Below are 27,031 nucleotides of genomic sequence, written 5' to 3' on the forward strand. Positions count from 1 at the left end.
GGAAGAAACTGAGTATTATCTGACAGAATTGCAGGGGTGTCAATACTTTTGGCCACAACTGTAACATGTAACAGGTAAAAGTTATAAGACCATCGCCAAGCAGCTTGATGTTCCTGTGACTACAGTTGCACATATTATTCAGAAATTTAAGATCCATGGGACTGTAGCCAACCTCCCTGGACGTGGCCGCAAGAGGAAAATTGATGACAAATCAAAGAGATGGATAATATGAATGGTAACAAAAGAGCCCAGAAAAACTTCTAAACAGATTAAAGGTGAGCTTCAAGCTCAAGGAACATCAGTGTCAGATCATACCATCAGTCATTGTATGAGCCAAAGTGGACTTCATGGGAGACAACCAAAAAAAAATGAAAAAAAATCATAAAAAAAACAGACTGGATTTTGCCAAACTACATGTTGACAAGCCACAAAGCTTCTGGGATGAGACAAAAATGGAACTTTTTGGCAAGGCACATCAGCTCTATGCTCACTGATGGAAAAATGAAGCATATCAAGAAAAGAACACTGTTCCTACTGTGAAACATGGAGGAAGCTCTGTTATGTTTTGGGGATGCTTGGCTGCATCTGGCAAAGGGTGTCTAGAATCTGTGCAGGGTACAATGAAATCTCAAAACTATCAAGGGATTCTAGAGAGATATAGAGAGAAATGGGCTGCCCAGTGTCAGAAAGCTCGATGTCGGTCGCAGGTCATGGGTCTTGCAACAGGATAATGGCCCAAAACACACAGCTAAAAACACCCAAGAATGACTAAGAGGAAAACATTGAACTATTCTGAAGTGGCCTTCTATGAGCATTGACCTAAATACTAATGAGCATATTTGGAAAGAGCTGAAACATGTCGTCTGGAAAAGGCAACCTTCAAACACGAGACAACTGGAGCAGTTTGCTCTTGAGGAGTGTGCCAAAATACCTGTCGAGAGGTGCAGAAGTCTCATTGACAATTACAGGAATCGTTTGATTGCACTGAATGCCTGAAAAGGTTGTGCAACAAAATATTAAGTTAAGGGTACCAGCATTTCTGTCCAGGCCTATTTCATGAGTTTTATTTTTTTAAAAATTCTATGGAAGCATGGTTGAAAAGCAAAGTCTGACTTTCATTTGATCATTTTCATAGATTTTTAATTCAGTATTGCTTTGGTCAGATTCAAATTATTTCTGTGATCATTGTGGGTTTTACTGTCATTAAACAAGGGGTACCAACAATTTTGACCACGTGTGTTCAACGACAGATTCAGGAGAATAGCGGCATTTGCAATCTTGCAAATGTTACATATTTATGGCAAGTGACAGGTCCTCCTTAAATACATGCGTACAATGAAAAAAGAACCAGTAGGATGATTATCAGTAGATATTTAATAATCCTTTGATGAATCTTTACAGGTCTATGTATCAGATGAGACAAAGAAAATAGGCAAAATGAGTGTACCGCCGAGGGTAGATATGCAGCATCCTCAAGCATTCTAGACAAGATTTATTAACCTTACAATGTTCGTTTGTACAGATAAGAGTTTCAACTAATTATTTAAAAATATTTCTACTTCAAAATATAATAAACTACAAAAATATAAATAATATAAATCCAGTAAATACAGTCCAACATGGACAAAGTGCAATAGAAAACAATGATACACGAGTCTTGTAATGGAGTTGCTTGGTTTGGACAGTAGTGTCTCATACAGGGTGTTATTATGAGAGTGACCCCACAATTAGCTTGTATTGTAGAGGAAAGCTTCAGTGGAAATACTATGACTGGCACTTAATATTGGTTTCTGTGGACACATGGACTCAATGGGGGGGCAAAAGTGGGTTTCTCCATATACTATCTCAATATACCAAAAGCTTCATGGGTGATCAGTAGGTTTGTCTACAGAGTTTTGGCAGTACTATGGATAACACTGATCACTAATGTAAAGGTATAAAACCAAAACAATGCGCAGCCTACACCTTAGCCTCTAAGGAGAAGGTTTGTTGGTTCCCCTGCACCTTCTTCCATGACTACTTAATGCACTTCTGCCTTGAATTGATTTCTCGAATAATACCATATGGTATAAATGCTTAACACAAATCCAGCAAATTAATTTACATTAATAAGGTACTAAATTTGCCTCTTAAAATACCAAACATGGCAGAAAGACATTCAGGTGGTTCATCAATATTCACTTAGCGTCATCACATCGAAAAGTGATATCTCTAACTTCCTTTAAACTGTGAGTCTGTTGGTTCAGTCCCAGTGTCATTGCTTCTATTAGACATTACCATAAATAAAAATATTATAATGGATGTGGTGGGTCTGATGAGCAGCGGGCCAGATCCGATTTCCACACATTTCTGGAGCCACAGTTTCCGGTTCTTGATCAATAATATATGGATAGTCCCATACATGAGCTGCAACACCACTAGTGGACGGGGCAGGGATTACACTCTCTCTTGCTGCTGTATCAGGTTTGTCAGATAGGTAATCAGGGGTGAGGCAGGTTGAATGACGTCATACTCAGCAAATACATGGCACACATTGTCTGAAGGATCTGATGGATTCTTTGCCACAAAACCAAAAATCCTAATGAGAAGAGAGAAAGAGTTGTCAGGAAGAATAACTTTAAATTCAAATACTATCAGCATCAAAGAGTGTGTATAAGATTATTAAGAAGTAGTAATAAGATCTATGTTTTTTTTCAGAAACAGTGCCACTTTTGTCCACAGGCTGCGCTTGGTATTGCAGTTTAGCCCCAGTGACTGTAAGGCCAAGTTCACACTGTCAGTATTTGGTCAGTATTTTACATCAGTATCTGCAAGCCAAAATCAGGAGAGGAACAATCAGAGGAAAAGTATAATAGAAACACGTCACCACTTATGTATTATCACCCACTCCTGGTTTTGGCTTACACATACTGACCAAATACTGAACGTGTGACCATGATCCAATAGGAAGGAGCTGCAATAATGAACATAGCCTATGAACAGAGATGGCGCTGTCCCTGGATAAGGGTAGATCCTTTATTTGTAGATGTGGACAGCCGCAGAATATGAGTTGTGGGTAATAATTCTGGATCTCACGCTCTTGGATAAACCTTTGTCGTCACAAATATTGATAGATTCCATAGTCCGCTAGATCATTTTTAATCCTGGTTATCTGCCCCATTGGTCATTTCACCCCTGGTTATGGCCCGCTGCTCGAGCACGCATTATGGAGTATCTCATCCTTGGTTTATACAAGAATGTCTATGTATTTGTCCGATTCTGGCCACAGAGATTAGTTCCTTGCCCCTATTGCCCTTGCTGGTCTAGATTAGATAACAAATCACCCAAACTGTCAACCCCATTCAAATTGAATCTCATTACTTGTTTAGTTATTGAAGTAGAAGAAAGTTTCTGCAGTTTGTGTCTTACCTGGAAGGTCTGCACTGCTTCTGCCATCTGAAAGAAATGACAGGTACATGTAAGTATGACAGGTCAGAGGGCTCCCTCTACTGGCAACTTAGCAGTATTACATCAATAAGAGTCACCATAGATATGAATGAAAGGCAGCTTCAGGCTAGAATATGCAAAAATCCTACATGAATATAAACTGCAAAACACGAGGATGACTTGTAGACTTCACGTTACCCCTACAGTGGAAATCCTCTTGTTCTGCCAACAGCTAATTATCTTTACTTCCTCCAAGATCAGCTTGACTAAGTGTCCATGTTTATTTTAATGAAAAGTGAGGTAAAAGCCATCTCTGGCAGTGGTTTATCTTCTTTCTTTATCTTATATGCTGAAATTCAATTTGCCTAATCCTTCATTTCCCCTGACATCAGCATTCATGGTATGGCTGGTACAATGCTAAAGCAAACCTCAAGTCTGAACGACTTTTATCTAATGTGTGTAACCAATTTTAAAGACTTATGTGTAATTTGTACCTAATTATGTGGAGATATTAAAAAGCAGGTGCACCATTGTACATAACTGGGCACATTTGCCATTCATGCCCGTTATATAGGATCTGGCATGCATGGGTGGACATACCGCCGGTACAACCGGTGCGGCTGCAGTGGGGCCCAGAGGCTCCAGGGGGCCTCTCAGGGAGACTAATAAAGAGGGCAATCTGGCATGTTTCTCCAGAGCCGATGCTCCGGGGGGGTCCCTGGCCAGATTACCCTCATGTGCGGCGGACAGGGAGTGATCCCAACAGCTCCGCTGCCTACAAGAGAAAATAGCAGCGGAGCGGAACTGCAAGGATCTGTCCAACTTCCTGTCCGGCACTCGTGCTTCCTGTCTCTGACACAGACAGCAGCACCGCTGGATGACATCACTGGATGACGTCATCATTCAGCGGCCGGATGTGCCAGAGAGAGGAAGCAGCCAGAGGCAGTGACCATGATACTGCAGCTGTGTGAGAGAGTGCAGACAGGTGAGAGGTGCTGTGTGTGTGGGTTTTTTTGCATGTACATGTGTTGTGTGTGTAGAGATGAGTGGTGTGTGTGTGTGTGCATACATGCATGCGTAGCGCTGAGGGGGGAATGTGCAGAGAGTGTCTGTGTGTGTAGGTGGAGGAGAAGGCAATGATGGGGTGATAGGAAGAAGGCAATAATGGGGGTGATGGGGAGAAGGCAATGATGGGGGTGATGGGGAGAAGGCAATGATGGGAGTGATGGGGAGAAGGCAATGATGGGGGTGATGGGGAGAAGGCAATAATGGGGGTGATGGAGAAGGCAATGATGTGGGTGATGGAGAAGGCAATAATGGTGGTGATGGGAAGAAGGCAATGATGGGGTGATGGAGAAGGCAATGATGGGGCGATGGAGAAGGCATTGAAGGGGTGATGGAGAAGGCAATGAAGGGGTGATGGGGAGAAGGCAAAGATGGGGTTGATGGGGAGAAGGCAATGATGGGGTGATGGGGAGAAGGCAATAATGAGGATGATGGAGAAGGCAATAATGGGTGTGATGGAGAAGGCAATGATGGGGGTGATGGGGAGAAGGCAATGAAGGGGAGAAGGCAATGATGGGGTGATGGAGAAGGCAATGATGGGGTGATGGGGAGAAGGCAATGATGGGGGTGCTGGGGAGAAGGCAATAATGGGGGTGATGGGGAGAAGGCAATAATGGGGGTGATGGGGAGAAGGCAATGATGGGGTGATGGAGAAGGCAATGATGGGGTGATGGAGTTGACAATGATGGGCTGATGAAGAAGGCAATGATGGGGGTGATGGAGAGAAGGCAATGATGGGAGTGATGGGGAGAAGGCAATGATGGGGTGATGGAGAAGGCGATGATGGGGGTGATGGAGTTGGCAATGATGGGCTGATGGAGAAGGCAATGATGGGGGTGATGGGGAGAAGGCAATGATGGGGTGATGGAGAAGGCAATGATGGGGTGATGGAGTTGGCAATGATGGGCTGATGGAGAAGGCAATGATGGGGTGATGGGGAGAAGGCAATGATGGGAGTGATGGGGAGAAGGCAGTGATAGGGAGAAGGCAATGATGGGGGTGAAGGAGAAGGTAATGATGGGGAGTGATGGGGAGAAAACAACTGTAATAAAAAACAGGGCTCTACATAATCCAATATGTAGGGGACGGTGCTGTACATAACAAGAGAGAGCACTGTATAAAGGACAGCAATATACATAATAAATGAGACTGTAATAGATATACATGTACAGTATATGTGTGTGGCTATATATATATATATATATATATATATATATATATGTAGCTTTGTCACCATAAAAGGAAGGGGGCCCAGACACATTTCTTGCACAGGGGCCCCAAGCTGTCAGTGTCCACCCCAGCTGCCATGGTAGCCAAGAAATAGGAAGACATTGCTGACCATACATGGTGCAGGTTTCTAATGTCATGTTATACCAGGTGTGTCAACTTCTTAGGTGACAAAGTAGAATTGATGTGTGCTGTAGTGTAAATGACAGGATGGTGGGCACAGCACAGTCTAGTGGCTGTATTACTCACAGCTTGTTCATTTACTTTCCTTCTAGCTATTCTTTGTGTGAAGTGATGGACTCCACCCTTGTCGTGCCCCGGCAAGTCCTCAGATTACAGCTGACACCCATCATCGTACGTCTACCTCCAGACTAAGTATTGTGTGGTCATATGACATTGTTACTCATCATCCCTCATCATTGCCTGTATGAGCCATATCTCAGGTATCAACAGGTATCGCACCTTAAGTATTGTGAACAAACATTATTTACCTGGTTACTATTTGTCCCTAACACTCATGACCAATCTCAGGATGCGTGCTGGTTTACTTGGAGTTTCCTGCCTGAGGGCTGCGATCATTAAAATAATGTCAGGTCTCTGTCTGGTGTTTAAATTTTAAAGGGGGTTGTCTCAAGCTTGTTGTTCAGGAGTACACCACCCTTCTGCCTCCAGGCTTCCAGCCGTGTGCTCCTAAGGTTTGCAGTCTGGGCCAGTGGCACAGTGAGCCACAGGCCCGAACTACGCACTTCAATGCAACATACAGCTTCCAAGAGCTTACTCCATGCCTAGGAGACCAGCCACCTCTGACATACTGCAGTGGTGAAAAGTAACCAAGGAAATGAGCTATAAACCATAAAATTAAAAATTGTTCTTGAGAATGGAGAGGATTTTTTAAAATTATTATTCTAGCCTTAAATTCTTATTATTATTTCTGCCCTGTATAGAATTATTATTTATAAATTCTACTGAGGTATTATTTAGGCACTGCATAGGGGTAATAATAATATATTGCGCAGTGGTATTAATTATGCACTATATAGTGGTATTACTTGTGTTCTACATAATAGTATTATTTATGCACTGTATAAGACTTATTTATGCCCTGTATCATGGTTTTATTTGTAAATTGTATTGGAATATTATTTCAGCATGGTATAGAGATACTATTTATATATTGTATAGTAATATATTAGTATTAATTTTGCACTGTATAGTGGTATTAAGCGGGAGTCACACATAGCAATCTCGCTAGCGAGATCGCTGCTGAGACTCAACTTTTGTGACATAACAGCGATCTCACCAGCGAGATCGCTATGTGTGACAGCGATCGGTCCCCCTGCCAGTATCGCTGATCGCTGGAAGAAACCTCTGGACATTTCTTTAGTCGCTGGTCTCCCGCTGACCAGCACGCATCGCTGCGTGTGACAGGTGGGAGACCAGCGATCAGCTGTAAAAAATAGAATTAAAATAAAAAATATAGTTATTCTCACCTTCCGACGTCCCGCGCAGCCATCCCGCCTCTCTCCACGCTCCGGTCCCAGTGATCCTTTGCACGAATGACCGCGAGTCTTCGCGCTCCCGCGAGACTGTGACATCTCGCGGTCATTCTCGCAAAGGATCACTGGGACCGGAGCGTGGAGAGAGGCGGGATGGCTGCGCGGGACGTCGGAAGGTGAGAATAACAATATTTTTTATTTTAATTCTATTTTTTACAGGGATGGCAAGCGATGCTGGGCGCTCGGCATCGCTGTGCTAATCGCTGGTGAAGCTGTCTGTGTGACAGCTCACCAGCGATCACATAGCAACTTACCAGCGATCCTCACACCTTGATATCGGTGTCGGTATCGCTGGTAAGTCGCTATGTGTGACTCCAGCTTTATTTGTGTCCTGCATAATAGTATTTTTTATGCACTGTATAAGACTATTATTTCTGTCCTGTATTATGGTTTTATTTATAAATTATATTGGGGTATTTTTTAGGCACTGTATAAAGGTATTATTTATGCACTGTATAGAGAAAATATTTCTATATTTTATAGTGGTATATTAGTATTAATTTTTAGCTATATAGTGGTATTATTTGTGTCCTGTGTAATAGTTTTATTTAGGCACTGTATAAGACTATTATTTTTGCCCTGTATTATGGTTTCATTTATAGATTGTATTGGGGTATAATATAGGCACTGTATAATGGTGTTATTTAAGCACTGTATAGGGATAATATTTATATATTATTTAGTGGTATTAATTATGTACTATAGAGTGGTATTATTTGTGTCCTGTATAATGGTATTATGTATGCACTATAAAGGACTATTATTTCTGCCTTATATTGGACTATTATTTATACACTTTTGGGATATTATTTATGCACTGCGTGGTGGTAATATTTGTGCACCATATTATGTTTTTATTTCCATGTTGCAAGTATATGGGAGTGGGAGCATGAACACAAACTGTCACAGTAAATATTGTGCTTTTGGTGACTCTACCGTCCCTGGTGATATGATCCCGTTAGACATAGGCTATGTTCAAAAATACCTTGGTTCAGTGCCACTGCCATTAGAGTTGACATTGGGAATGCAGTGCTATTACTGACATCAAAACAATGGACACCATGACTGATAAGTGTCTATCACGTGCCATTGTTATTTGTCATCCCAAAAAGGCTTCTGTTATGAATGGACACCATGGCACAAATATGAACAGAATGTCATTGTTACAATCCGGAACATTATTTCCAACCAGTGGTCACATATAGTCCTCCTCCCATCATATGAAGAAAATGTTTGCAGATTACTTACTTTCTGTGCTCAGGATCCACACTACAGAAGCTGATGGAAGACACAGGATAGTGGCGTCTGAAAAATACCCTGGAAGGTGAAGAGATTCATCAGTCTAGTCAATCGGTCAACCACAAGTGAGAGGAAGAAAGTACCCCCAAAAAAATAGTGAATTAGTGCAATCCTTACTTGCGTTGAACATCGGTCAAGGTGACTCCTTGGTTTACAGCTTTGAAGTTCACAATGGTTGGGACTATGTGGTCTACGCTTTGAAAAGTGGTTGTCACAGCTTTGTGGATAGCGCTAGATCCCGTCAGTGTCTCGGTACTGACCGAGTTCAGATATAACAGGTTGCATGCTGGGAAGAATACAGAAAACAGGTTACTTTTAAGGAGCTAAGGCCTGTTTCACACTTCAGTTTTCTGGCGTCAGTCAAAATCCTCCGTTTTGACAGATCTGTCGAAATTAGTGAAAAACGGATGCAAACGATCCGTTTTTTCGACTGATCCGTCTAGTGGATACACCGAAAAAATGGATCCGTTTAATCAGTTCTATCCATTTTTTTCATCCGTTTCTTCTGAAACTGCAGATTGTGGAATGTAAAGGAACATGATGAGAAAGAGAGAGAGATATTTTTGGTGCCAGAAAGGCTTTTGGGGTTAAATTAAAGGAACTGAAATGAAAAAAACGGAATCCGATGACGGATCCGTTTTTTGAATGACAGCAACGGATCCGCCGCCCATAGGCGTCCATTCTAGCTGACAACGGACGGCGAAGGATCCGTCACTGTCCGCCTTTTTGACTGAGACAAAAAACGTTCCTATTGACGTTTTTTTCAGCCAACGGACAGCTATTTTCCGACGGATCCATCACTAATACAAGTCTATGGGGAAAAAAACGGATCCGCCAGGCAAATCCGTCAGATCCATTTTTTTATGCTAATGACGGATTGTGACTAACGCCAGAAAACTGAAGTGTGAAACAAACAGGCCTTACTGACATTATGTGAAAGTTGGACATTTGTCTTCCAAAGAAAATCTTGAGGTAACCAATGCTGCCCTTAGACATGGAGACCATATAGGCTTTCTGGCTTTAGACATAGCTTGCCTATGCAATATACACAATCCTGTTCATCTATGCATTTTATTTTCCAGAAACACCTCCACTTTCGGCCACAAACCGTTTCTGGTATTTCAGCTAAAGAGTATAGGGGATAATCTGCTATACCAGACACAGCTCAAGAGTGGTGCCATTTCTAATAAAAACAAGCAGACCCTTGTTTCTAATTCTGAAAAACCCCTTCAAATAATGGTTTTATAAATTGACAGGATGAATGATTATCTGAGTCACACAATTAGCTCCTTAAATTTACCTGCTGAAGTCTTAGCCTCACAAACACCATCTGGGAAAAAATCGGAGCTACTGTCACAATCATTTTGACCTACAAAAGGAAAACAAGTGGTTATTTAGCCTTCATCAGTTCGGAATACATTTTCTATTCACCAAAGGTAAAAATTATGAATAGCTGGCTGAGCTGCAATACCACACATAATACATGTACAGAAGTGGCGCTGTTTCTAGAAAAACCGAAAATATTTCTTAGTCTCGTACAGCCCCTTTGAACAAGGGGTAACAACTGAGTCTTCATATTACTTAAAATTGTTTAAAGTGACATTATAATACGGAATATAATCTGTATTTGCGGAGAGAATTATTTGTACGTACCTCTAAGTGGAACGAGCAGCTTGCATGGTAACGATAAGGGGGTGATGGTGTGCTGATATACGAATGCAGGGAGACTTCCTACAATGAAAAATAACCTATGTTGAGACTGATGGCCTACATCAATGTCACGACAGTAAAAACAAACCACATTCACACTCACCAAAATATGGCTCCTCTGCCGCTCCTTTCACATGGACGCCTTTTGCTGACGATTCAATCAGGAAATGTCGAACAACTTCATTAGTCACATTACCTGTTTAATAAAGCAGATTTTAGTTTAGAAAAGAGGAGACTACAACAAATTAAAAATGTAGCCATCCTCGTAGTGCTGGTCTTCTTGAGGCAGTGGAGACTGGTACTTGTCTCCCATCATGTCTTCAAATGTGTAGAAGGTGGGTCAAAGGAGCAAATTTCCCCAAGTAACATGATAATATTATGATGTCTAAAGAAGGCTTAACTTAAGCCAGTCTCAGACTCTCCATTGACTGTACAGCAGTCGGACTTGGCTTTGCTGACTGCATGGACCCAAATCTGCCACGCCAGTGTTATAAATGCACACAGTAGGTGTGGGCCTCTTACAGATATTCCACTGGGAGCCCCAAACTTCACGTTCTGTCTCTGGGAGTCACTTTGATGATACATGTACCCTATGCGGCTACTATGAAGATATTAATTACATTCAAGGGGACTGCTTCTTCTCAGACAATGCTGATCCTAGTCTGTACTGTTTAAGGGGCAATATAATTATGAGTTCTGAGAAAAAAACATCTTTCTAAATTTGTAAAGCCCTCCATACAAATGAGATCTAAGTTGGAATGCCTGCCAACTAGAACGGGACTGGCCGATCATCTGATATGTATGGGGGGCCTCCCAACCCTCACATAACAGATTTTCATCAGTGGAGAAAGATCAGACAGTTAAGAGTTTCCATGCCCGATCCTTTTGATTACAGGGCAGATAAGCCGTGGCCCTAACACTTTGGCAGTGGTGGCTTTTTCCTCTTTCCCCATTGAATAAAACACTTGATTGCTCAACCAAGCCGAGCGCTCGTGTATGGGGGAGAGCACTTCTGAACTTCCAGGACATGAATGGGTGAGGCGTTGTGAGTCAGACGTGACTCTTGACAAAGTACTTCTCAAACTTTCACCATTCTAGATGTGGAATGACTAAAGTTATATGAGTGAACATGAACAAATAAACTCAAATTACTTCTCTCATCATTTCGTTGAAAGGACAAAATTCTCTGTATAAACATCAAAGACATCAAAGTGAAACTGCTACTAGAACATATACACCTATAGCTGTAATAGAGTATGGATAAGCCAGCAGTGTCTGTTGACAGCCAGAATGTTATTATTTAACTCTTAAGATGCCCATACAACATGCATAGCATTTGGCTGACAACTATTTCTCCCCAAACCTCTATACACATGCAAGCTTAACCAAGCATTTGACTTTAATATGGTATATGGTATGCGGTGCTCCTGTCGATGACTTATCTCCTGGAAGAACAAATCGAGTGTTGTAATTCAACATACCCCATCTTTCTCTTTAACATTATCTGACGGGAGGAGAAACAAAAGATCCCCCCATACACATTAGACGATGTTTGTTTTCGGCTTATGGGAAGTAAGATTACCATATCTACCCAATGTGGACACATGAAGGTAAACCAACCTGTCTTTAATGGAACTTTCACTGCCAAACCAAAGCATCCACGGTAGGAAGTGCTGTCCCGGATGATGAATGCTCCAGGTTCTTTGTCTTTCAGCAACTCAATGGCTGTTATTAAATGATAGAAAGCCCAGGATTAGATTACAGTAACTTCATTGACATCTATTACAATACCTTGGCTTTTTCATGACCCAAAATTCCAGTTTTAACCAATCTCCTTCTGCTTGGTAGTAAATTCAAGTCAGAAACCAGGTTTATTGAGAACCATAAATATGTAAAAATAGCCTGCCTCAATGATAACCCAATCTGACCTCAATTGTAGCCTAGCACATGAGGCGATAAAAATGGCCTATGACGCTATGAATCTCGGTAATCTAGCGAAAAAAAAAAATGTTGATCTTTAGTGTGAATTTACTGAGAATTTACTCATGGGCTTATCCTTTCCCAAAAAATAAAAATAGCCTTAGTAGGAAGTGTCACAATGCACTATTCTGCGTAACATGTATATTCATTTCCTTTTTTCTTGGTATTTTATATGAGCAATGCAGGCTAACAACCTTTCAAATAGTACTTCAATTTTTGTTAAAAGAAGAAGACATCATTCTAAACAGAGATTGTGATAATTCCATTCAGAAGATGCCAGATGTCATTTTACCTTGGTCTCTTGTTAAGCTAGGTTTAAACCACTGCTTAGATGTGTCCATAACAAACTTCATGCCAGGCTGTCCATCTTTCATGGTGCCTATGTAAAAAAAGATAATAAGGTATAAAAGACATAGGAATCTCCACTACTAGATATTGTCATATCAGTGAAAACAGATATGTCACTTACCATCTGAACATGTTGGGATTGAAGATTCAGATGAGGTTTTGCTGAAACTTAATGCCACTTTTTGGCTCTTTCCACCCGGCAATTGTCTAGCCGATTTTGGAGAGATATCCACATTTTCTGGGTAGTGACATCCATTGACCAGAAGGATGGGGATGTCCATAGTAGAGTTGTTCACTGATGGTGGGCAACTGTTGGCATGGCTCTTTGTAGAATTATTTGAATATGTCTTGAAATATCCAAAACTGCCATTGTGGTCAAAGTGGTTTATATGTGCATTAGGTGATGTTATTACAGGGCTGTGTAAATTAGAAAATGACCCCTGTGAACCAAAAGGACTTTCAGACAACCTTGAATTAAAGTGGCCATCCGTATCATCATACTGTAGGGAGTGGGTACTGTGGAAGAAAAGAAAATAACATGAATAAGAATAAGAAATGTAATACTAGAAAGAGTGCTAGTGTGAAATATGCCCCTGCTGGGAACCAGTGGAATGCCATCAAGGCACTATGTTCTGGCGAGGGCATTTAAATACAAGACTGTGGCAATGAAAGCCTTGCTTTGACCCTATACTTCAAAGAAAATCATCGTTTGATTACGCCATATTATTGACGAAAGGTGATTCATTGATTTGACATTCCACTGCAATGGTGCTAAAAGGAAGCTAAAAAGCCCATGTCATAAAAACATTTCAATACATTAAGCGCCATCATTCAAGCATGCTCACCTTCCCAAAATATAACTGGTGTCTGATCCAGGGCTGGTGGACATGGAGGCTTCACTGGTGCGGAATGAGGGTCTTGTTTGGTATGTGTTGTCTGAGCCATATGACGTAGATATAATCTGATTTTGCTGATTTGACTTTTGACGTGGAATAGTAATAGTAGCAGTAGCTGGGTGGGATCCTCCATTCAAAGGATGTTGGTGATGATCATGGAGCACATGTGACTGTGGCTCACTAAAAATTAGGCTACCACTAGGGCTTATGCTTTCCGACTGTGTTCCCCGAGCAATCAAGATACCCTCACTTCTTGGGGTGGGACTTGAAGATCTTTGTAGATTTTCATGATGACAAATCACCTTTGATGGATTTACTCCAATGCACTTTATCTCTAAGAAAAAAATAACAGTATGTTGACTTCTGGACATTATGTAATGCTACAGTTCTCCTTTCCTCCATGGAAAGGTGTTTGCCTTCAGATTTTTTGCTTGCTAGAACAGATGTACCGTAAATTCAAATACAGATTAACATCTAGTGCCTGAAGCCTAAATAAATGTGAATTCCTCCAATCTAAAGTGGAGTCAAATAAATCTTTTCAGTGTCTTGAGCAGATAACATGTGATTATATTTGTTCAAGCTGAAATGCGATTGAAAATACATGAACATTGGGTGTAAAGAGGTGGAGTCAAGAGAGATAGTTGTCCATTAACTAAGGTGTGTTGGCAGCTTAAAAGTTTGCTCACCAAAACTCTTATGAAGAATGTGGCTAGAAAAGTTTATAGGATATGTGTACACTTTTTTTGTTGAGATCCGTTGATGTTCTTCAAATATCTGGAAGCAGTATGTTCTAGTCACCTCAGATATAATCATTCTATTGTAAGTACAAACCAACATAAATAAGCCCTAGTTGAGACAACCAACTAAAATTGCATTTATTGGTGATTTTTTTTTAAAGATGATGGCTAGTGTGCATTATATAGGGTGGACATGAAAATCTGTCACAGGAAATATAGTCTGGAAAAAAGGACGTAATTGAGAAGTTCTTAGGAACAACTTAATATTTTGGAGTATTCTGCAGATACATAGACAACAGTGATTATTCCGGTAAAATCCCTCCAATTTCAACGGCAATGTTTTCATTATGCAACATACCAGATCTAGGCTTATTTAGCTAAGCATGCAAACCAGAGACGCTAATCCTACACTGTCTATGCATCCTTTGACATCATGGACCACTCCCGCTCCTGAAGGCATAAACCTGGGATACGATTGCTGTTTTGAGGATCTTAACATAAAGACAAACATTTTCTTGTTTGTGCTGCCTCACTGGGCTAGTCTGATTTAATCAGAACAAGCAAGCCTTCCAGGCATCACATTTCATAATGATCACAAATATAACAAGTCAGTACTAAGCTCATATTTTCTGCCAAACCCTAGAGAGGCTGTATAATTTGTTTGTTGCGTCTGGCAGTAGACTAGTAATAAATGTAAAACTGAAACATTATTCCATGGCCACATGAAATTTATAATTCAGTGGTGGCATCTCTAGGGAGGTCCATTAAAATGTGTACAAAGGAAAAAGTGGAAATTTCCCTTCTGGGCTTCTCTTATCTAAAATATGCATACATTTGACTAATATTGTCAGAGATAAGATTGCCAACAATTTGCGAGAGGTAGCAGTATGTTTTGGCCTGAGTTCTACATTCAGAGTTACATATATTGGGTACTCTCATAATTGAGTGGACTTAGCATACTGTATCTCTTGACTGGTACCAGTATACGTGACGATGCCCGAGACTAATCTTGATGCAAAAGATGTGTTGAATTATGGCTTTCTCTAATGTTAGCTTAGTATTTTTTAGGTACAGATGGCCCTTTTATTGCATAGATCATAGTACATATCATTTGACTTTTTAGAATAAAAATTAATATTCATCTTAGGTCTTGTTATTTAACTTTACTTTATAACTTTCTTACCTGGAGAATTGGTAGCTTTCGTAGCAAATGGTCTACTTGGGGAAGAGTCATGTTTTTTCCCAGTCAAATCAGTGTTTACAGGCAAGGGTTGAAAAGTAGGATCTAACTGTAAAATGAGTTGGTTCAGGTTGTCTATGGAGATGTCCAGTGATGGAGATAGAGGATCTCCTACATTGCAGACCTCAGCCTCTGTTGGCTGCTTTGCATTGATTAATTTTATACCATTTTTTGCTGGTAAAGGTTGGTGGACATTCATGGATTTGTGTCCACCATAAGGAATAGTCTCAGCCAAACTGTGACCATTTACTTGTGATGTCATCTGTTCGATGTAGCTCTCTGAAGTGTAGTAGGAACATTTAGAGGAAATCGAGATCCCTTTTGGATGAACAACTTGTCTGAGCCCACTAATATCATCTTTGGGTGCCATACATACAGTCTGTCCAACTCGTAGCACATGGTTGGGTATCACTTGAGACATTGTTTTTTGCTTTATGTCTCTTTTTAATGAGAAAAATCCTAAAAGGAAAGAAAAAGTGGCTGATTATAAAGTACACTAACTACAACAATGTCCTAACAGCTAAAAGAATGATGTATAAATTCTAAATAATTAAGTCTATCTATCTAACAACCAACCAACCTGGGAATGTATGCAGCAGAGAAAGAGGCATAGCTTTGTTTTTAGTTGGGTGAAAACCCAGAATTGGACCTGATTATTCATGCTGCTGGAGAAAAGGGCAATCTCGCACTCCACCCTTCCATGCCTGGAGTTGTCTAGGTAAGCTCATTATGAACCAGTTGAAGATGCTTCTTAAAATGCTGCTATATAGTCACAGCAGGGCTCTCAGACTGGGAAAGTACAGGCTGCGCCAAGGCCTGTGGGAACCAATATCATCATCAACACAATGTGGGATGGTATGAAATATCATGGCACTTGATGTGCTAGAGAACCTGTTAGTGAAGGGCATTTTGTCTTTATCTATCTATGGCACATCATTTTTTCTTATACATATCTGACAGTGTGCACTAGCATGGGAAATATTGCTTGACACAGTTCAAATTGTGAGGAACGTTCAAATGTAATTTGATGTCAGATATCTTTTCATAAATGTGTTTAATGGGAACCTGTCACCAGGTTTGTTCCATATAAAGTATGGCCACCATCATTAAGGTATTTTTTTTTCAGCATACTGGAAAGCTGTAAAAAAGTCCCCAATCCAGTCTGCAGATCTCAAATAATAGCTTTATGCTCACATACACTGCGGCCTGGGTCCGACCTGCATCTCTGGTCTTGATCTGGCGCTTCCTCTCTTCTTCTGATCATTGTCATCCTTCCCTGCTTCATGTGGATGACGCATCCTTCATTATCTACACAGTATCCAGCATTGCGCTCCTGTGCAGACTCACTGCTGAGGGCAGAGTAAAGTACTATAATGCGCATGCCAAGGCCAAAGGGCGCCAATAACCTGGAAGTAAAGCCAGCGCATGCGCACTACAATATGCTGCTCTGCCCTTAGCAGGGCAGGTAGAGTGAGCCTGTAGGAGTGCAATGGAGGACACTGTGTGGATGACGGAGGGTCAGACCACCTCTTTTGTGAGTATAATAAAACCTGTTTTTGGGATCTGCAGACGGCATTGGTGACATTCTTTTACAGCATTCCTAATGGTGCTGGGCATATTTTATAAGACAAAAACATAGTGACAGGTTCTCTTTAAGAGAAAAACAGTTATATGACATATGTAAATAAGAGGGCCACCTTTCCGCCTCCTCAATTACAACACTCCACCTCTCCCCTCATTGTGATTGACACCTCTCACTTTGGAGTGCTGTCTGCTATAACATCCCAGTGCGTCACATACTGATATTGCAGAGGTCAAACGGCCACAGCGTCAGTGTGTGCAGAGTCAGAGTTCTCATTCTCCTCTCCTGTATATAGCAGTTGCTCGCTGCACACAGGGTTGCAAAGCAACGGTGAGCAATGCTGACAGAAGAGGGATGAGAACGAGCACAATGATAAGGCTCATACTCACTTGCGAGAGACTCACATGATTCTCGCATAGAAATACATGTAGCCGCACGCTCCGGTCTGAGTGCCGGCGGCAGTGCCAGGTTTTCATGCGAGAGACTTGCACGAGAATCGTGCGAGTCTCTCGCAAGTGAGTATGACCCCTTACACAAAGCTGCTTTGTAATCCTATATGCAACTCGGCCCCACCTGTGTCATTGTGTGCAGGGCTTGGGATTTAGAGCAGGCAGCTTTCCAAAGTGAGTGCTGTCAATCACCACCAGGGGAAGGAAGAGCATTGAAATTAGGGGGGCAGAAAGGTGCACCTAGCCCGTGGCCATGTCAAGGGTGCACTAAAGACTCCTTCTTTACTTATGTAACAAAACTGTATTTATTAACATATTTCGAAGCTATGACTTCCAAAAGGCTAAAAAATGCACATTTGTCTAATGATTTGCTAAGTTGCTTTTATGGAGAGAGCAGCAGCACAAAATATCAAAGGTATGAATGGACAGTACACACCACTTCCAATTGGACCTATTTTGGGGTATATTAATATACCTTTAATGGGGTAGAACAGAATTAGAAAAACATGGCTGCTTTCTAAAAATGATACCTATCATTTCACATGATTTTTTATGTTACATTTTTTATGTTACAGATGATGCCGAATGGTGTGGGATGGGGCCACACAAAACACTGCTCTGAAGTGCGCAGCTCCTGTACGGGCTCAATAGAAAGTACATTGGTCCAGATACCGCTTTCCATTAAGCCCATGCACCGCTCTGTGTATGCACTCTTGCAAGAGATGCTCACTTCAGAACGGTGTTCTGAGCAACGCGTTTCAGTTTCTATAACATGTAAAGCAGATTTTGAAATAACAGGTACAATTTAAACAGGACATGTAATGATGTATTTTTTTTACCTGGTGTAAATACCACTGTTTTCCTGAATTTGGCATTATTATTATTATTTTTTTTTTTGCTCCTGATTGTCTCCATTTCTGAGAAATGGCCCACACTGCTGTGTATATAAATCTAGGTTGTTGTTTTCTGTCCTTTAGAAGACTCCCATCAAGAAGAGTTTAGAATCATGCACACTTGGCTAAAAAGACTAGAAGGGAAGAGGGACCAATTCTCAGCGATGGAGAGGCACAGGAACAAAAAAATAAATAAGCTGGATATAGGGAAAGCATAACAATTAAAAAAATATTTATGGCAAGTGACAGGTCCTCCTTCAGTTGCCTTTGGCAATGTTCACACTGCTTTTTCTGCAGTGAGTTTGAGGTTTCCTCCTGAATCCCCTCATTTAAACTGAGTTTGTGTCATTGCAGTTTATACCATTATTGCGGGTTCTCCTGAATCCTGTTTTTAGGGGGATTCAGTCGGAATCCCAGAATGCTCTGCAGAAATGCAGTGTGAACAGGGCCTTTGATTTATTGGTGACCCACCATTCTGCAGCAATGTGCTATAACCCATAATTATTACTGGATTGTTTTGATTTTCCCAATGGAACCAAAATTAGTGTTGAAGAAAAGTCTCCTATTGTTTAGGTATGCAGCTACAATGCAGACTTATGTGTCTCCATACTCACTCAAAGAAGACCTATGTGTGGACTAATACTGCAATCTTCTACTTTCTAAACTACAGACAGTAAAATAGGGAATAGATGTAGGGAGGCAACATAGGCCTACGGGTTTTAGGTCCCATACACATTAGACTTAAGTTGGCAGAATTTGCTAATATCGTCAGAATAGGCCAAAAGCCTAATGTATATGGGGGGGGCCTCCTTAGTTGCCCTGACAGATGATGTTGGGGGAGATTGGGGTCGGAATATTGATGCCCGTCCCTTCGTCATTTAGAAGATATGTGTCTGCCAGAACTGTCTAGCATAGTTAGCAAGGCCGAAAAAAGACATTAGTCCATCCAGTTCAGTCTATATTCCGTCAGAATAAATCCCCAGATCTACGTCCTTCTAAAGAACCTAACAATAACTGTAAGATACAATATTGTTGCGCTCCAGGAAGACATCCAGGCCTCTCTTGAACCTCTCGGCTGAGTTCGCCATCACCACCTCCTCAGGCAGGGAATTCCAGATTCTCACTGCCCTAACAGTAAAGTTAAAGTTAAACAGTAGCAGCGGTTCCCTCTATGAAAACACATGAGCCCATTGCGGAGTCGAGCACTCATATGTATGGGGGAGACGGGAGAGATCGATAACAGCCGAATAAGTGTTTGGCCAACAGTTATCTCAGATGTATGGCCATCTTAAGTCTACACAGGGTTTGCTGCTCCACTGATTCTGGAAACAGTTCTTTTTTTCTGTACCCCTCCATTCCAAAGCTATGCGCCTGGTAGTAATAATGCAAATTTTCTCCTTTGACAATTTGCTTTTTCTTTCCTTATTCAGGCCAATCAAAACACGGTCGTGCCCACAGGAAAGTTCTGTGTTATACTCCCAGTTGGTTAAAGGGGAAAAATTTGCACCACTAATACCCGGGGGGTATAACTTTGGACCTGAGGGGCAAGAAAGATAAAGAAAACCAGTTCCATAATTAGGGGAGCAACGGCAATTGGAGGAGACACTCAATTTAAATAAAAAAATCCAGTGAAAGATCCTGTTTAAGGGTAAGTTCACACAACTGCTTTCTCCACATCCGAGAAAAACAGTCCGACTACTCTGATCAGAGTTTGAGCAGAGTGGCATCAGTTTTTCTCGGAGGTGAAGAGAAGCAAAAAATGATCTCCACCTTCAGATGTAATCCGAGTGCAGTCCGATTTTTTTTAACAGATCCATAGACATGCATTGCCGATTTTGATCTGACAGTCAAGCTTGAAAAAGGTTCGCCACTTGAACCGAAACGTTGCACTTATGGGCTAAATAAGCAGCTCTCATTTAACCCTGTAAAACCGGTGTGCTGTTCCTGCTTTTTGGATTTTTTGCATCAGGTTTGGTACATGCCTTTGGGAGCTTTGCATCTGGACTCTCTTTTGTATTTTTGTGATGCTCTATTTCTTATCTTCAATAAAATAGATAGATAGATAGATAGATATGGGATAGATAGATAGATAGATAGATATGGGATAGATAGATATGAGATAGATATGAGATATGGGATAGATAGATAGATAGATAGATAGATAGAGAAATATGGGATAGATAGATATGAGAGATAGATAGATAGATATGGGATACATAGATAGATATGGGATAGATAGATATGAGATAGACATGACATATGGGATAGATAGATAGATAGATAGATATGGGATAGATAGATATGGGATAGATAGATATGGGATAGATAGATATGAGATAGACATGACATATGGGATAGATAGATAGATAGATATGAGAGATAGATAGATAGATATGGGATAGATAGATATGGGATAGATAGATATGGGATAGATAGATATGGGATATGGGATAGATAGATAGATAAATAGATAGATAGAGAAATATGGGATAGATAGATAGATAGATAGATAGATAGATAGATAGATATGGGATAGATATGAGATATGGGATAGATAGATAGATAGATAGATATGGGATAGATAGATATGGGATAGATAGGTAGATAGATAGATATGAGATAGATAGATATGAGATAGATAGATAGATATGAGATAGATATGAGATAGATAGATAGATATGAGATATGGGAGAGATAGATAGATATGAGATAGATATGAGATATGGGAGAGATAGATAGATAGATATGAGATAGATAGATATGAGATAGATATGAGATATGGGATAGATAGATAGATAGATAGATAGATATGGGATAGATAGATAGACAGATAGATAGATAGATATGAGATAGATATGAGATAGATAGATAGATATGGGATAGATAGGTAGATAGATAGATAGATAGATAGATAGATAGATAGATAGATAGATAGATAGATAGATAGATATGGGATAGATAGGTAGATAGATAGATAGATAGATATGAGATAGATAGATAGATAGATATGAGATATGGGAGAGATAGATAGATATGAGATAGATAGATATGAGATAGATATGAGATATGGGATAGATAGATATGAGATAGATAGATAGATATGGGATAGATATGGGATAGATAGATAGACAGATAGATATGAGATAGATATGAGATAGATAGATAGATAGATAGATAGATAGATAGATAGATAGATAGATAGATATGGGATAGATAGGTAGATAGATAGATAGATATGAGATAGATAGATAGATAGATAGATAGATATGAGATATGGGAGAGATAGATATGAGATAGATATGAGATAGATAGATATGGGATAGATAGATAGATAGATAGATAGATAGATAGATATGAGATAGATAGATAGATATGAGATATGGGAGAGATAGATATGAGATTGATAGAAATTAGATAGATAAAAATTCTAGTGAAGCTGCCCCAGAATGTTCTGTTTTGATGCCAAGCGTCATAGACATGTATTCAAATTGTCTTTAAATATAGTGAGAAAAGAGGCAGCACTTTACAGATATTTTATAATGTAAAAAAGTGGATTCTTTATTATCTCAGTGGCGATGATCCTGTTCCAGAACAGAATCTTTTCCAAGCCTGCAAAATGTTTTGTTATGGAACCAAAACGTCACCACTGGGCTAATAAAGAATCATCTTTTTTGCACAAAAAAGCTATTTTTGGAGTGCTGCCTCTTTCCTTCACTAGATAGACAGATGTAAATTTCTATAACGATATTAAATGTAGGGTATCGGTATCCAGCCTCCCATAGATTCCAGATCATTGGGTTCCAGGCTATTGGAATATTGCTGTAACAAAATATACAATCATTGTCTAAATCTAACAATTCAATCATAAAACGTTAAACAATTGATTTGCATGGAAGTATCAAATAATATATAGGACTAATAGTAATGAAAATGCCACAAGTGTGACTGTAGCACAGACATATAAGACTTCTACCCTTCTTACACGCAGTCCTACCTGTACGCCGGAGGAGCGCTGTTACGTGTTCGGCAGCTGCTGTCAATATCTTGTCTGAGAAGGCGCTGCCTTGCAGGATGTATATATAGAGGAAGCCGCACGTACACCCATTTGGTGCTGGCACAGTCAAATATTTTATCAGCCCTTGTGTGTGACCCAGCCCGACTGGAAGGGAAAGTGTTAACTCTGCCTCCTACAGTCTATAAGGCTTCCTTGTGCCTGTAGGCGGAGATGGAGAACACGGATACAGGTGTGACACCTCTGCATGACGTTCCGCTCCTGTGTATTGCACACAACATGGAAACCAATACAGTAGATAAATAGCGACAAGAACAGTATTTTTCACCCTTTTTCACCCTCCTGAGATATAAGGGCTATTACTTATCATATCTGTCAACAAGTAACAAAAAAATCTTTGGGCCTCACAGAAGTGAAAAAAAAAAAAATATGTTCTTGAGCATGCTATGGCAGCATTATGTGGATTGTATGCAGCAGTGTGTTATTTGAGCATGCTATGGCAGCATTATGTGGACTGTGTATGCAGCAGTGTGTGGATATTATCTGAGAATATTCTGTACACATTGCATTGTAGTGGTGACGCTGAATGGCAATATTGGGCGGTACTAGGTAAGTGCGTTCTATTTGGATACTGTATTGAGGTAGTATGTGAGCAACGTATGGCGCTATTAAATATAAAACTATCTCACTTGTGCTTCGGGAAAAGTTAAAGCATGACTAGCAATGATTTTCCGTAGTTCTTCCAATAGGTACTTGTCAGACCCACATTGGTGGCCTATTTTAACCCTTTAAGACAAAGACATTTTTCATTTTTTTCCGTCGTCATAGACGTGCGAGGGCTTATTTTATCATATAATGTACTGAAACCCTGGAAAAAAAATTTCTAGTTGTGATGAAGTGCAAAATACAAATCCGCCATTATTATTTTTTTTTTTGGGGGGTGGGTTTCATTTTATGGTGTTCATTGTGCTGTAAAAATAACCTGTCAAGTCATGATTGTCCACATCACTTCGATTACGGCGATATCAAACATTCATCAATTTTTTGGATCTAAGTGATGACAACAAAGTAGAATATTGCAATTTTTTTATTTTTTCTTGCTTTATCACCATTTTCCACGACCCAATAAGTTTTTTATTTTTCGGGTGATGGGGCTGACTGAGGGCTTGTTTTTAGCAAGGTGATACTAATTTCGTGTACATATGATACTTTGATTGCTAATTATCACATTTTTAATGGAGGTGAGGTGACAAAAAAATTTAATTCTGTCTTTTTAATTCTCTTTGCAACATTTACCGATTGGGTTAATTAATTCTATACTTTAATTGATCATACTTTTACAGATGTGGTGATATCAAATATGTTTATTTATTTTTTCCTTTATCTTTAATGGGGGGGGAGGAAGGAGGTGATTTGGACTTTTAAATATGTTTTATTCTTTTTTTACATTTTTTTTTTAGAATTTTTCAGTACCCTTAGAGGACTTGAACCTGTAATTGTTTGATTGCTTGTACTATATACTGCAATGCTACCGTATTGCATTATATAGTGAAAATCTTGGTCTCTTATGAAGGTCATCCTAAATGGCAGTGACGGGAATCTTCAGCAGATTGGTGGTCCGTCATTCCGTCATGGGAGCCAGTGCATGCAGACAGTGGGAAGTGTTCCGTTTAAATGTCACTGTCAGAGATTGACAGCAGCGTGAAAATGGATAACAGCAGTGGTTGCAACTCTGCACTGGCTGTGGCTGTTAAAGGCAGGTACCAGCTGTATAATATAGCATCAGTCACATGTGGACCAAGCTTAGCTCCCAAGTGCCCTCCACACCTGAGGATCCCTTCCCAGTACGTGAATATAACGTCCTTCTGCGGGAAGGGAAACAGTACCTGTAACTTGTCATAATTATGTGATTTTTTTTTTCTACCTGGGTTAAATACAACTGTTCTCCTGAATCTGGGGTTGTTTCTATTTTGTTACTGCACCTCTCCATTCCTGTGATGTGACCACCTCTACCCCGTCCATAAATCTAGACTTTTCATCCAAGTGGTTGTGGTCCTCAGGTGGCCTCCCTTAAGGGCCTGTCACACTAAGCGATATAGCTAGCAATATCGCTATAACATCACTGGTTTTTGTGACGTTATAGCGATATTGCTAGGGATATCGCTACATGTGACACTTACCTCCGACCGGCTCCCCCGCTGGTTATCGCTGATCGTGCGAGAAGGGTCTGGGTCGTTTCTCGTCGTCAGCTTCCTGCGGCGCTTCCTGCTGTGACGACGAGCGACGCGTGGAGCCGGGCGGGAGGACGCAGGATCGCCTGGTGTGACAGGTAAGTAGCGATCCCCGTCCCCAGCGATGTCGCTGGTGAGATCTGCCTGTGTGGCAGCTCACTAGCGACCACTTAGCCATGTACCAGCGATCCTGACCGCGTCATATCGCTGGTCGGGATCGCTGGTACATCGCTAGGTGTAACGGTACCTTTAGAGAAGAGTTAAGAATTATACCCCCTTGGCTAAAAGGACTAGTTTTACATACAGGGAATAAAAAGCTATATCTCAGGAATGGAAAGGCATAGGCACAAAAGAAAAATGCCAGATTCTGGAGAATAGCGGCATTTACACCGGATACATTTCATTTGACATATTTGTGACAGGTGACAGGTTGTCTTTCGGGATAATCCTGGAAACCCTCTTTATGTGCAGTGTGCCTAAAGAGAACAATATATTTCATTATTAGATTCTAAACAAGACTGTGTCCATGTCACATCCAGTACGGTGGACATGTGGCGGTATAATAACGGTGCAGTATAGGATGTCATATAGCAGGGTGACCTGTAATATCACATAGCAGTGTGACTGTATCACATCCAGGAAGGGAGGCATGTACGGGCATTATCACATAGCAGTGCGATTGTGTCATATACAGTAAGGAAGACTGAGACTTTATTGTACTACAGCAAGTCACCTGGAGAGAGGGACTACTGACCGAAATACACAGCTGCCCATGTACTAACAAAAAGCAACGATTGACTGATAGCAGAGTTACAACAGGCCGTAATGTTATAACCTCAGACCAGGAGGCAGCTCAGTAAGTGGACGTGTGGCCATTTTCCCACAATGAGAATTTCATGCGCTTTGGATGTTGCAGATTTTCTGCACTTATTATATAAATTAAGTTACTTCCGTTTTTTTTAGATGTGTTTTTAGCACATATTTGACTCTGCGTATTCTGTCTCTATTGGTGTGTCATGTTTTAAATAAAGCTGCATTGTTTTTGATACTTGCTGTTATTTGACTTTGACAGAACTTTATTGATACAGTCATGTGCAGATTGCATGCGTTTTTTATGCTTTTCCCTCATGGAAATGCAGTAAAAACACATGTATGTTTTTTTTTTTTACCTGCGGATAGTCTGCATCTAATGCAAATTATAACCAACCAACGTCCGTTTAGAATAATGAACCCACCTCCAATTCAACATAGCAAACCACATCCCCATAGATGAACAGGGATACAGAGGTAAAGAATAAATAAAAAAATATTTTATTCATAATATTAAAAACATATACTCAAAAAACAATTAATCTTCCTCAGGGAAGAACAGACAGGGTACAGAAAAAGCCGGTGATGGTAATATCCATTGTAACAATGTCATTGACAAGAACAAAATTAGCCTAGTATGAGATATATTAACAATTTTAATAAAAATTGCTTAGTGCAAAAAATCACCAGATGCAAAAAACCTCATGTGTTACCAAAATAATGTCCATGAAAAAATTATAATGATGACTATATATGACACAAATCTATAAAATAGCAGCAAAAAATTATATAAAGTGCATTGTGCAATTGCTGAAAAAATAAATATAAGTGCCTACATATATGTCATGAACTATATATGATTCTAATCTCAATACTGGCCCAAAATGTATAACAGCAGCAAAATTTCATAACAATATATAATGTAGTCACTGTATCAGAAAATACGGGAGCACATACAAATTTATGAACACCAACAACAGCATAAACTAATGTGCATCGTGCAATGGCTGCATAGATATGTTCTCAAAGCACTCCCATAGACATCAATGTTAGTGAATCAATATACATATTAATATATGATTAAACAGAATCATGCTACAGAATAAATCATAGTAACTTACACCAACAGTGTCTTTAACCGGTGATCTGTAGTACCCCGCCGTACCCCGACAGCACCGTTTCGCCTATCTGGCTTCCTCAAAATATGGGCATCTAATGCAAGTCTATGGGAAAAATCATAACATAAAGCTCAGCGTACCTGTAAGAGAAATTGACATGTTGAGGATTTGAAACAGGTGTATGGTTTCTCCTTGTGGAAAGTGACATGCCAGGTCTGGTACGCCAGTGTGAGGAAACTTAACCCCATTCCAACCTTGGATATATCCAAATGTCCCTGTGACCCAGGTCTAATTGACTGATTTTGTGCGCACACGGGCTGTGCGTGTAATTACCGCCGGGTGTCTACTGATTCTGGCAGCTGACACCCTGCACCAGTGCCAAGAGGGGTCCCGCACTGCTCCCGGCACTTTAACCCCTAAATGCTGCTATCGAACGTGATGGCAGCATTTTG

The 27,031-nt window shown here is 40.4% G+C and overlaps 1 protein-coding gene across 2 annotated transcripts; it reads right to left on the bottom strand.

Moving 5' to 3' along the window:
* Positions 1-1,356: 1,356 nt before the first annotated feature.
* TNS4 (tensin 4) lies at positions 1,357-26,689 on the bottom strand. Of its 2 annotated transcripts, none has more exons than XM_073572639.1 (13): positions 26,583-26,689; positions 15,428-15,943; positions 13,457-13,841; positions 12,733-13,127; positions 12,556-12,642; positions 11,904-12,008; positions 10,387-10,479; positions 10,227-10,304; positions 9,874-9,942; positions 8,691-8,859; positions 8,523-8,591; positions 3,409-3,435; positions 1,357-2,578 (listed from the first exon to the last, which is right to left on the bottom strand). In XM_073572639.1, the coding sequence occupies exons 2-13, from the start codon at positions 15,903-15,905 to the stop codon at positions 2,437-2,439; spliced, it is 2,097 nt and encodes a 698-aa protein (XP_073428740.1). In that variant the 5' UTR covers positions 15,906-15,943; positions 26,583-26,689; the 3' UTR covers positions 1,357-2,436. The 2 variants fall into 2 exon arrangements, with proteins under 2 accessions (XP_073428740.1, XP_073428742.1); XM_073572641.1 differs by lacking the exon at positions 26,583-26,689 and adding an exon at positions 22,403-22,542.
* Positions 26,690-27,031: the final 342 nt, after the last annotated feature.

The sequence above is a fragment of the Dendrobates tinctorius genome, unplaced genomic scaffold (assembly GCF_039654945.1).
Source record: "Dendrobates tinctorius isolate UK_male_01 unplaced genomic scaffold, ASM3965494v1 ptg000032l, whole genome shotgun sequence".
Taxonomy (NCBI): Eukaryota; Metazoa; Chordata; class Amphibia; order Anura; family Dendrobatidae; genus Dendrobates; species Dendrobates tinctorius.